Here is a 12,696-nt window from a genome sequence, read left to right on the forward strand (position 1 = left end):
TGATTATGTTAGATCACCGCCAAGTTGAAAAAAAGCCATTTTTCCAGCCAAAGATAGGAGTCACAAAAAGAAATATAGTTTAAATGGATCACTAATCTTTGATCTTCATCAGATGACACTCATAGGACATCATATTACACAACCGGAGAATTCCTTTGTCTTCAGAAAAAGCACTGAAACACGAGGTAACTCTGTCGGGAGCGCTCGTCATGAGACCAAGGCTCTCTGCCAGACCACTGACTCAGAGGTCTCATGAGCCCCTTCTTTATAGTAGAATCCTCATTCAAGTTTCAAAAGACGGTTGACATCTGTTACGAATCCCTTTTTGGCCCAGCAGTCTAGGGGGGGGATGGTAACGAGACCCATAACATAACTCATGCAAATTATAATTGTGACAAAGTACAAGTGCGAACGAAAAACCACAGACAACTTAATTACCGTCAAACACTCAGGGTTTATTTGAAAACACACGGTAAAGGGGGAGCAGGAAAAGGGGCTGAGCTGGACCCAAGGAAAGAAACAAATATCCAAAAACACCCCTAAGCTAGACTAGCCTACTACTATACAGCTAACTAACTAACCAAAAATACAGTGGGTGGTCCGCCCAGTTCTACCTAGTGTTCTTAGACAAAGTAGTCCTACGGGTAGTGTATGCCCATGGGCAACTTGTCTTGGTTCCCCATTTTCCACCATCAAACACCATAACAAACAATACTCACAGGTGGGGACAAAGTGATCTGGAGGTGCTAAAACAAACAAGAGAACTACCGAGAGATTGTATGACAGCGAGATTGACAGAGAGATTGAGCTTCAGAGGAAACAACTGAATGGGTTTTTAAACCAAGGGAAAGGGGATGTGATTGGGTAATGGAAACAGGAGGAGGTGTGTCTTCTGATTAGCGACTGATTGATGACTGATTGGGGAATGATGATTGCCACCTGTGAGGAGGGGAGAAGGAGAGAAAAGAAATACACACACACACACACACACACAGGATACACACACGGAATACCTGTATCCGTAACAACATCTAGTGGAAGCCGTAGGAAGTGCAACCTCATCCATATCTCAATGTGTATTCGGTAGGCCAAGCTTTGAAAAACTACAAATCTCAGATGTCCCACTTCCTAGTTGGATTTTCTCAGGTTTTCGCCTGCCATATGAGTTCTGTTATACTCACAGACATCATTCAAACAGTTTTAGAAACTTCAGAGTGTTTTCTATCTAATACTAATAATAATATGCATATATTAGCATCTGGGACAGAGTAGGAGGCAGTTCACTCTGGGCACGTTATTCATCCAAAAGTGAAAATGCTGCCCCCTATCCCAAAAAGGTTAAGGAGAGGTATATCTATATTTCCATGTCTAACAATTGTATTTTCATCGACATTTATAATGAGTATTTCTGTAAAATTATGTGGCTCTCTGCAATATCACCGGAGGTTTTTGGAACTAGTGACCGTAACGCGCCAATATATACTGAGATTTTTTTATATAGATATGAACTTTTATCAAACAAAACATACATGTATTGTGTAACATGAAGTCCTATGAGTGTCATCTGATGAAGATCATCAAAGGTTAGTGATTAATTTTATCTCTATTTCTGCTTTTTATGACTCCTCTCTTTTGCTGGAAAAATGGCTGTGTTTTTCTGTGAGTTGGTGGTAACCTAACATAATCGTTTGTGGTGCTTCGCTGTAAAGCCTATTTGAAAAATTGGACACTGTGGTGGGTTTAACAACAAGATTACCTTTAAAACAGTATAAGATACATGTATGTTTGAGAAATTTGAATTATGAGATTTCTGTTGTTTTGAATTTGGCGCCCTGCACTTTCACTGGCTGTTGTCATATGGATCCCGTTAACGGGATTGCAGCCCTAAGAAGTTTTAAGGAGCAGGTCAGAGTTCTAGTGCTACTTCCTTAAGGCGTCCACATGCTTTCCAGGCAAGACAGTTCGGAAGAATTTGTGCATATATTATGACAACATTTTGTGATGTGTTTTTGTTCGTTTTTTACTTTAGAAAGGTATTTTCGCCTGTTCGGGCACACTTTTTTTTCGGAGCAGAAGTTTTCATCCCTTCTTCAGTGATTGGTCAAAAGTAGGGATTCTTATTTTTTGTCATTCAACCAGAGACGACTCGCTTTCATGCACATTTTTTAATTGAGAAAGACTACAACAAACATCTTAGTAGTAAATTACGCAACTAAGAAATCCTCCACAAAAACGTAAAAATTAATGACAGATTTTGGGAGTTATTTTAGATTAATTCAGAGTATTTTGAGGAAGTGTTTACTGGCTACGGCATCTAAAAATGGTCAAACATTACTATTGACGCTTTTTCTTGTTTTTCAAGTGAAGTTCTTTTAAGGGAGTTTGCGAGCACACTCAGTTGGTTCCCGGCTAGGTGCCAGCCGAAATGGAGCATGCTAACGCGTTTTGACTGGTTGGTTATCACTCACTGGGTAATTGACTGGACAAATCATACCATAGACTAGGTAATATGTACTATAGGTCCTCACTGAACTGAGACGATAATAGCATTAATTTACCCAACATTCATCAATGCTAGAGGACCCAAATTGTCAAACCACACTCATTGTTGCGTTATTTATCATATCAGGATAAGGACAAGGCCAGACAATCCTCCCAGAATTCAACCTGTAATTGATTAATGTTATTTTCCAGCCAATCCGTTGGCAGTGTGTGGCAGACGGTAGCTGACCACGTGAAACAGGAGAAGCACACCGTCATCGGCCTGTACCCAAACACTGTCTACCTGTTCATCGTCCGAGCAGTGAACTCCTACGGTCTGAGTGACCCCAGCCCAATCTCTGAACCCATCAGGACACAGGGTCAGTATGGACACAGAACAGCATATAATATGTGTATAATCACTCAATCACTTGGACTTTTTCATAGTAAAGTGTTCTGTGCTGTTAGGCTGTTCTGAGTGCAGTGTGTTATGACATTAGGATGTTTTCAGTACAGTGTGGTATGACATCAAGCTTTTCTCAGTGCAGTGTGGTATGAAATCAGGCTGTTCTCAGTGCAGTGTGGTATGACATCAGGCTGTTCTGAGTGCAGTTATCTTGTGGTGTTGTAGATGGGAGTCCTACAGAGCAGGGGGTAGACCGCAGACAGGTGCAGAGAGAACTAGGGGAGGTGTCTCTCTACCTGCAGAAGCCTGTGGTCCTATCACCCAGCAGTGCCCAGGTCTCCTGGACTGTGAGTAAAACTGAGTGTCATAACCTGGAGAAACAATATGCAACTTTGTACTGTGCTCCATACTTTATAATATCTCGGGAAATATATAATTAACCACCTCTATGTCCCTCCCCCTGTGTTCTGTCATTGGTCAGGTGGCACGTCAGTCTCAGTACGTGCAGGGATTCAGGCTGCTGTACCGCTCCACTGGCAGCGCCTGGTTAGTCCAGAATGTGAAAGTGGGGCCTGAGCTCACCACTGTCCTATCAGACCTGCACACGGACACAGAGTACGAGGTGAAGGTCCGCCCCTACTTCAACGAGCTGCAGGGACTGGACAGCCCCCTGGTGCAGCTACGCACCCCTGAGGAGGGTAAGACACGCAGCAGGATGTTCCTTCTCTGTGAAGTCCGTAGGCATACAGCAGTTCACTACATTTTATTGTTGCTGCAAGGGCAGTAAGAATACATTTTCCTCAGACTTTCCCTTAGAATTTATAAAGATTTGTTTGCTTCTAAAATGACTCAATGCTGTGATGTGTTACTGTAGGACACCACAGCACATGCGTATAGGAACATGTATTTTATTGACCAAAGTCTCTTTGATTTCCTGGGTCTCATTAACCGACAGTTATCCATGTTCACATCCTTCCAGTGTTAAGTGCCCCCCCGCAGGCTGTGTCGGTGGTCCAGCTCAGCAACAGCTCTAGCATCAGTGTCTCCTGGGAACCTCCCCCCGCTGATGTTCAGAGTGGTACAGTCCTGGAGTACAAGGTAAGATTACAGAGTGGAGAATGTTGAAGCAGTACCTGGTTGGAGGAAAGTGCTACTCTAGACTACTGTCTGATGTTAATTTAGTGAAAAGTGGGCAGTTAATTAGTCACTACAGCTGGTCGTGGGAAAGAGAACATGTATTACTTGTTTGAATCATCAATGTGCTGATTTTAAGCAGTCGGTTTTATCCTTGTTGCCAAAAACATGCTGTACTGAACAGAAATGCTGTGCTAGTGGTTTTAATTAAACATTGCTTAGTATCAGTTAACAGCAACACTTCTGTAGGATACAAAAACACAATTTAACTAATTTAGTCCTCAGATTTAAATCACTTGTCCTCATCTTGTCGATTGGATCTAATCTTGGTTTGCTTTGCAGTCAACAAAAATAAACATTTTTTTCTCAGACTTTTCTGGGAAGGCGTTTTAAAGCCTATCGTATTCCCATGTCGTGCCGGCTAGCAACAAAATATCTCCACTTCTGGTTCAGTTTTCCTCTTGGCAACATGATCGACTTGATGTTTCTAGTGTTATTAAATGTTGTCTGTCGTTTCTGTCCCTCTGGAGTTTCTGTCCCATTTCTGTCCCTCCAGAGTTTCTGTTTCATTTCTGTCCCTACAGAGTTTCTGTCCCATTTCTGTTCCTCCCAGAGTTTCTGTCTCTCCACCACTCAGTATCAAGCTTGTTTCTCTGTCTGCCAGGTCTGGTGCCTGGGGAGTGACACTGAGTTGAAGACAGAGAGCCATATCAACAGGACAGTTGATGGAGCGGGGTTGTCCATCCTACTGACTGGGCTGCTGCCAGACCTCCAGTACAGTGTGATGGTGGCTGCAGTCACCAACTTGGGAGTGGGTGAACATAGCCCACCTATAGACCTGGTCCTTGGTGAGTCAGCTTTACCACTAGAAGAGACCCTTCCTTAGATGCAACATTAATAGCCAACATTAATAGCCAATTAATACCCTGGTCCTCAGTCAATATGGTAGATTACTAAAGATGAGGCTTGAGGTTTTTGAATTGTTTGTTACTGGTATACAGTATATCAACACTACTTGCTAGAAACCAATGGGGTAAGTTAGTTGTCTGTTTATTCAGGAAGCCATATTGGAAATGAATTTGCCGGACTGATAACCTGGACTCTCTATCATTCAGCCCTGTCACTGGACATGCCTTCAGACCCTCTGCAGAAAGACAACAGCCTCAGTCTATCAGAGCAGATCACGGGAGTGGTCAGCCAACCAGCGTTCATCGCTGGGTTGGGTGTGGCCTCATGGCTGGTGCTCATGGGGTTCAGTGGTTGGCTATACTGTCGCCACCGCAGGAGGAAAGAGCTGGGACACTACACCACCTCATTTGCCTACACACCTGCAGGTATACTGTAACATCCTTAACCTCAACCCCAACATTGTATTCACATAGCATACAAACAATACCATTAGCATTACACCACTAATCTGTTCCAATCCTGTCACCATCACGTTTGCCAAGTCTGGGTATCTGAGTGTCTTAAAATGTGACTTGTTGTAATCTGTGGGTTCAGAATCCTAGTGTTGCTGTGATCTATGCCTTTTAGTGTATCTAGGTCAAACTCAGCAGCATGGCTGCAATGTGTTTGATGCCATTCCCCTCAGCAGCCTCCACTGCTTTGAGTAAGATGTGTTTTTAATTGCAACCATTGCTTTTGTTGTTTTTCCTGCAGTTGGATTTGCTCACAGTGAAGGATCTGGTCTCAGTAACGGAAGGTAGAGATCTTGGTTTTACTCAGATTTTCAATGTAAACAAGAATCAAATCAAATTTTATTGGTAACATACAAGTGTTTAGCAGATGTTATTGCGAGTGTAGCGAAATGCTTGTGTTTCTAACTCCGACAGTGTAGTAATATCTAACATATACCCAACACACACACATCTAAGTAAAGGAATGAGTGGACTCTTTTTATTACAAACAGCATAGACTTACAGTAATATCTGACCTTTTAGTTCTCTCCATCTACCTACAGTAGACCAGGGATGCTGGATTCCAACATGGGGAACTACCCATGGCTAGCAGACTCCTGGCCAGCCCCTGGCCTTGCCCACAATGGAAAAGACTCAGTCAACTGTTGCTCTGGCAAACTGGACTCTACAGACAGATACTACAATGGTGAGAGCCCACAGTCACTTCTTGCAACTTAGGTTGGGATGAAATGCAGTAGTTTGAACAGAGGCAAAATTAATAGTAATAAGCCACCATTGCTGCTCAAATGATGGAACCTATTTGAGCTTTTGTGATTGACCAGGAAATTGCAGAGGGAAGATGAAGTGGTTCATTCAAGGAAATGGGTTCCACTTTACATTTTTTATTTACTTTCTATTTCTGTCCCGCAGTTGGCATCTCCAATTACCTGAGCCAGTCTGAGAAGTACAGCTCAGTGTCCACAGACAGTCCCATCTACAGCACCATCAATACAGCTGCTGCTGAGGACCTGCAGGGTTTAGCCTACTACAACAAATACTCCAACACCCCCTACACCCAGGGCTCCAACACCCCCTACACCCAGGGCTCCAACACCCCCTACACCCAGGGCTCCAACACCCCCTACACCCAGGGCTCCAACACCCCCTACACCCAGGGCTCCAACACCCCCTACACCCAGGACTCCAACACCCCCTACTCCCAGGGCCCTGACCCCTATGCCATTACCCCCGTCCTCTCCAACTCTGGCCTCTTCGGTCTGGAGCAGGACCTGGACCAGTTGACTGTCCAGTCTAGAGAGTACGCCAAGCTGCAGTACGCCAGGACAAGCAATGGTACAGGCAGCTATTACACTTCTCATGTACTGTAGTTAAGTGCTCATGGAATGTTCGTTAGTGAGGATATAGCTAACTCTGTTACATAGTTGATGTGGGTGTTTGTATGCTGTACACAAACGTATCGTACATACATATGTTTAACAGAGCTAATTTCTAATCTTCTCTTCAGCTTGATTTAAATAAGTGTGTGGGTTGTCTGCTGTCTCTCTACTGTAGCCAAGCTGGTGAAGCAGAGGTCCACGTGTCCTCCATCCAAGCCTGCACCACTCAACTGGGAAGATGTGCTATCTCTACCACTGCCTGCTAATAAAGAACGGAGTTACACAAAGAGAGACAGGGATGAGGGGAGGAACAGGTAACACCTAGCGCCATATCCCCTGTAGACACTCTCCCATGGGATAGCTTGTTAAGTACAGATGAGGGAACTAACGGTGTATGGAGGGAAATGTCAGTAGAGGGAAGGAAAGCCAAGAGTGCTGAAGTTGTTACATATTGAACCTTTTCTCCATAACTCATTGTGATTTTTCCTTTTTATCTATTCTCTGACGCCCTCATTTGACGGCTATGTTTAGTTTGAATTTATATGGCTTGCACTCTATTTGACCTGATAGTTCACCTGAACTATATAGCAAGAGTTTGTGATGTTAGGGCCAGAACCTGTCCTCCGATTCTAACCAGATTGTAAACTCTAATGATGTTTACTATGGTTAAAGTTGGAGTTAAAAACATTCTTGTCTGGAGGCTCAGGAGAGACTCTTATTGTGGCTGCATCAGGGGGAGTGTAGAGTGTCCTCTAACTGACTGTGACAGATGAGATCGTGGCCATAACTGGGGGGACCTAGCTGCTCTGACTGTACATCGTCTTTTGTAATGACATTAGCCACCGTCTGACAGTGTGGATTAGCACTTTCCTGTTTCAATAACATGTCCTCTATTAAATCTGCTCTGATGTCCTCTGACGTTGTCACGGCAACATAAATCATTTGAAGTCACTCTTGTGTTTTGTAACCCAATGCTGCTGGTTCCTCTTTTAAAATGTAACTCTGTCAACTACTGTTACTGTCTCTGGATATGGCTGATAATGTGCCTCGAAGACTTTTCTTGATGTACAAGCATTGTGTAAGATGGACCCCTTGATTTATACTGGGGTCTTACTGACAATGTTTTTCACTCAATGTGCCAGGTCCTCTTAGTTGTTAAACCAGGGGTCTTTTCTCCTCTTCCTCCTGCTCCCAGTAGCTCAGATGAGGATGAGGAGGACTGGTGTCCCCCGCTGCCAGCCAGGACCTACCTGATGGAAGGCTCCAGGGATGAGTTACCCAGCCTGCCCTCCTCCAGAAGAGAGGAGCTGACCCAGGGCTCCACCTCCAGCCTGCGGTCCACAGCCATACTTCCCCCCTCCCCTCAGGAGGAGACACACCCCCTCAACCCCAACGACAGCCCCCCGCTGCAGCACTTTGACCTGCTGGCCTGCTACGGGCCCAGTTCCCATGTCTCCCATTCCAACCACAACCTGTTTGCCAATAAGGATGATGCCAGCGGGCCATATGATGTCAGCGGGCCATACCACACCAACCAATGGGGAGACACCTCCATGGGGGAGAGCTATATTTCAGAGAGGAGTGGGGGAGGAGGTTAGTTGTATACACCTGTCCCCCTGTCTTTACAAACCTGTTCCCCTCTCATAGTTCTAATGCATAGGATAATTATTTATATGTGTAGCTAGCCTCTTGAAAATGACCAGCCTGGTCACAGAACTGTATGTGCCTTAGCCATGTACTTTGTCATGTATTGCCATGCCATGCATACAGTCTGTGTTTGGCATGATAATGAACTGGACAAGAGGAGTTGGCTAAAGCCCACACATATCTGCTACCAGGCTAATGCATAACTGCATACTTATCCTGAATTATTCAATGTTGTCATGTTACGTTAACACCATGTATTTCCATATGAAGATGGCGCTTCCCTCTGAATGTCTACTTGATGATGACATCACTGTTCTTTTCTGTCAGGACAATCTCCTCCTTTCCTGGCTGAGTCCACCCACGCTACTCAGGGGCATAGAACTAGGAGCAAGAAGAAAGTCCTCAGGGAGGGCCAGCACCGACGAGAGCTGCATGACCAAGCAGGTAAGACATATTGGACAGTGGGCTACATTTATGTTATCTTCATGTCTTCTCTTTGGAGAGGCTTTTATACAAGGCAACACACACAGCTTTTGGAATAACAAGTTACCCCAGCTTATTATTTGCAAGAATTTCGAAATGTCTCTTACTGGCTCTAACTTCTTGGTATTTAAATGCACATGAGTAACATTCCCACCTTGGGATTCAAGCCACATCCTTACAGTACAGTGTATTTACATTTTGGTAATTTAACAGGTGGTCTTGCGTATGGTTAAAGTCCTATAGTGTACATCCAACTGTGAATAGATAGACTGCAGTGCTTAAAAGAGGCAACCTGTTAGGTCAAATGAAGGCAGTTTTTTTCATCATGAGCTGTCAATCAGTCTGTGCAGACCTGCCCCCTCCGCCGGCCCCACCCCCTGCAGCAGACGACCCCCTGCAGCTCCTGGCTGATGTGCTGGGCTGCAGCCGGACACCGTCGGCGGACAACTCGCCGGCTCTGCAGAGGAGAGAAGACTACTCCTCACCCCATAAGAGAGGGCCTGCCATGTGGGGCTCACGGGGTATGCATCAAACCATCTAATTAATGCAAATGAATACAAATATGCAAATACACATACAGTACAGTATTATAAAAGCCACAACCACAGACACATATTGTGATTGAGGTCTAGTAATGCTCCGTCTACATTCATACGCATACAAATCCTCTGTGGACTTAAAATAATGCATTGGTTTAAGCACACATATCTAGCAGCAATCCCCTCTACTCAGGTGGACAGAGATGGTGGAAGGTCTAGTCTGGTTCAGCACTTAGAATCTGACCCATATCATTCCAGCTGCACTTTTGAGTGATTGCATATTGTCATCTGCAGATGAGGGTGTAATCCCGTACTGCCCATCCAGCTTTTTGCCCCGGGGCCAGATGTCAGACTACGGTTCCCTTGGTGGAGGGGCGTCCTCGCGGGCTTCAACAGGACAGAGAGGGCCTGGAGCTGTCCGGAGGAGGGACGAGGTGAGTCCAGTATGAAGGACAGCAGGACTACCTGGTCTGGCTCAGTAGAGACATGATCTTAGTCCTATAGTTGTTATCAGTGTTGTTGTCCTCCTAAAGTCTAGTACTGTAGTGGGTTAATGTAAGGCAAGGATTTGGTGATAATCCAAGACAAGTTTGGGTCTTCATAAGTGTTGATTGGTGTGGCACAGAGAGACAAGAGACCCAGTGTCCCAAGACACACCTGGCTCTCCGCTGCTTTAATTTCTCTACGAATCTGGTATGGTTTATCCAACCTGTTTAATACAAACAATATTAATTCCAAATCAAGACTGCAGTGTTTCCATCTATAGTATGTTGCACGGGGTAGATTATGGACATGTCAAACTAATGTTTTGACAATGGCATAGATGTCGGCAAATATGGGGGGTCAGTAGATTTATGAGAGCTCAACATAAATGCAAAACTCATATTTGTGTGGCTAAACCTTGGCTAAATTACAGTGTCAGGATTTGTTTTTGGCACCAGTCCCATGGGATGATTGTGTTGTGTGTTTGTTTACTTTCAGAACCTCATGTAGCTGGAAGCAGATTATGCGATGTGAAGTTCTCCGCCATGTGTTTTTTAAAAGGTTCTTTTGCTGCTTCCATTTTTGCTGAAATCCAGCCTGTTGCCATGGTGTCAAAGAAGAGCGGAAGACAAAAGTGAAAGCATTTAGGCCTGCCACCTGCTTTTTCAATATTAGTTCATATTTTCGTTTTTTATTTATTCATAATTTGTATGTGATTTTTTGTCCTGCCTCTGTATATAAACATCTTTGCAACTTTTTTTAAACATGACCTGGAATAAAGATAATATATTGTATTTTAAGAAAAGGGAAAGAAAGTCTTAAAATGACTATAGATATTATACATCGGATGTTTGAATGTACCTTATGTTTATTGTTTACCATGGTGATGTTTGTGTAATGAAATGATATGAGGCAGAAACTCTGTTAACAAGACCTGATAGTTGGGCATCTGTGAGGTTCTGTGAGTGTGTTGACAGTTTCTCTTTCTCTCTCGCGCGCGCGCTGTCATTGTGGAGTCAACCTCCTGCTTCTTCTAAACCGGCATATCGATCTTTTCAACAGCAGATGAAATAGCCTTGTCATTTTAGGTTGTGATGCTGAAAATGTGTGAACCTATACCCTTGTTAAACACCAATTGTTATGTTCTGTCATCAGTGGAATGATTTGTTAAAAAATACCAATAAAATATTTGTTACTCTAAAGACATGTTTCTCTAGACTGTTTCCTGGAATCGATCTAGTGTAGGTAATCCTATCCTAAAAACCTGCAATATTGATTCATATTTACAAGAAAAAAGTACCCTTTTCCCTGGGTTCTTTGTATTGTGTCACTGTGCACTGACTTTGATGTAATTGTTAACTGCTAAACCCAGACAGATTTCAGATTGGGTTTTCTACCAGACAGTAGAAAGTAGTTAACAGTAAGGTGGTGAGGGGGACAACACAAAATACAGTAGAGAACTGGATCAGGCAGGGATATTCTACAGTTAAAAGGTAGCCAGAGGAGGGAGAGGTGTTTATTTTGTGTGGAATATTGGACAGGATATGTGAGGTGTGTTAAATCAACTGACTGGCTGGGAGCGTGGTGGATGAGGTTGGGAGCAATGAGCTGTTTCTGAGAAATGAGGAGCATGTGAGCTGTTCCACCTGAGACACACTCTTCCCGGGTCTCTAAAAGCTCCTCTGTGTACAATATGAACCTCCTTTATTCTGTGTCTCTAGTGACTGTTACACTGGTATCAATCATAAATCCATGCCGTTATCTTTCAATACGGTCGGTCTCGAGCCATTCTGAAAACCTCCGCTTAAGATCCTGTTAGGTAAGTACATGTAGGGGTTTGTCTGTATAGAATGTTTTTCCTTCAGAAATAAACAAACATCCACGGAGATGTTTTTATATCCGTGGCAAGGTTGGGATCAATTTCATATCAATTAGTCAATTCAGGAGGTACACTAAAATTCAAATTCTCTTCAATGCTTTTCGATGAATTTTTTAAAGTAATGATGAGTTTAAAAATAAGAATTAATGACTGGAATTGACTACAACCCTGATCAGTTGTATATGATGAACTGATCTGTTGAGTAGAGATTCATATAGAAAAGGTCAACCATGAACCCATACACACAGTAAGAACATAAAATACCTAAATGTTTGATATCAATGGCAGATGATGGGATTATGAATGTAATGTAGATTATAAATCAAGCATGGTTGTCATCATGGAGAGAATTTGCAGAGATGAGACCCATGTACTGTTGACTAAATACTCCAGAGTCAGTTACCATGTGGAGGATGACCAGTTGGCCAGATGAGTCATAGAGGCCTGCTGATCTGGCTCCATATGTGAATGTATGACTTGATAGAAGGCACCATCTAGTGGCTGTTATATAGTGTACATAGGATGTGCAAATCATTTTTAATTTGATCTAACTAAGCAAGTCAGCTAAGAACAAATTATTATTTACAATGATGGCCTACCCTAACCCAGACGAAGCTGGGCCAATTGTGCGCAGCCCTATGGGACTCCCAATCACAGCCGGTATCAAACCAGAGTCTATAGTGACACCACTAGCACTAGAGATGCAGTGTCTTAGACCGCTGCCCCACTCGGAAGCTCACATTAGGCCACACAGACGCTGTCATAATGGAGCATTTTTTTGTCTCTTAACTTGCTCAAGCATGACTCAAAATTTGAGCAAAAGAACTAGTAAATTAATTCAATATGT

At 43.5% G+C, this 12,696-nt stretch overlaps 1 protein-coding gene across 3 annotated transcripts in view; it reads left to right on the plus strand.

The window, feature by feature from the left end:
- Positions 1 to 11,172, plus strand: part of LOC112267134 (roundabout homolog 2) — a 65,060-nt gene extending 53,888 nt beyond the window's left edge. For 2 of the 3 annotated variants that reach the window (XM_024445246.2, XM_024445247.2), the window contains exons 12-26: positions 2,695 to 2,861; positions 3,113 to 3,234; positions 3,369 to 3,585; positions 3,867 to 3,985; positions 4,686 to 4,869; positions 5,137 to 5,355; positions 5,684 to 5,726; positions 5,985 to 6,127; positions 6,352 to 6,774; positions 6,994 to 7,132; positions 8,014 to 8,411; positions 8,793 to 8,909; positions 9,290 to 9,469; positions 9,782 to 9,921; positions 10,469 to 11,172. In XM_024445246.2, the coding sequence (XP_024301014.2) occupies positions 2,695 to 2,861; positions 3,113 to 3,234; positions 3,369 to 3,585; positions 3,867 to 3,985; positions 4,686 to 4,869; positions 5,137 to 5,355; positions 5,684 to 5,726; positions 5,985 to 6,127; positions 6,352 to 6,774; positions 6,994 to 7,132; positions 8,014 to 8,411; positions 8,793 to 8,909; positions 9,290 to 9,469; positions 9,782 to 9,921; positions 10,469 to 10,480 (2,623 nt within the window). In that variant the 3' untranslated portion in view covers positions 10,481 to 11,172. The remainder of the gene's footprint in view (positions 1 to 2,694; positions 2,862 to 3,112; positions 3,235 to 3,368; positions 3,586 to 3,866; positions 3,986 to 4,685; positions 4,870 to 5,136; positions 5,356 to 5,683; positions 5,727 to 5,984; positions 6,128 to 6,351; positions 6,775 to 6,993; positions 7,133 to 8,013; positions 8,412 to 8,792; positions 8,910 to 9,289; positions 9,470 to 9,781; positions 9,922 to 10,468) is intronic. The other variant, XM_024445248.2, reaches the window with a different exon arrangement.
- Positions 11,173 to 12,696: the final 1,524 nt, after the last annotated feature.

Source organism: Oncorhynchus tshawytscha, linkage group LG14 (genome assembly GCF_018296145.1).
Source record: "Oncorhynchus tshawytscha isolate Ot180627B linkage group LG14, Otsh_v2.0, whole genome shotgun sequence".
NCBI lineage: Eukaryota > Metazoa > Chordata > Actinopteri > Salmoniformes > Salmonidae > Oncorhynchus > Oncorhynchus tshawytscha.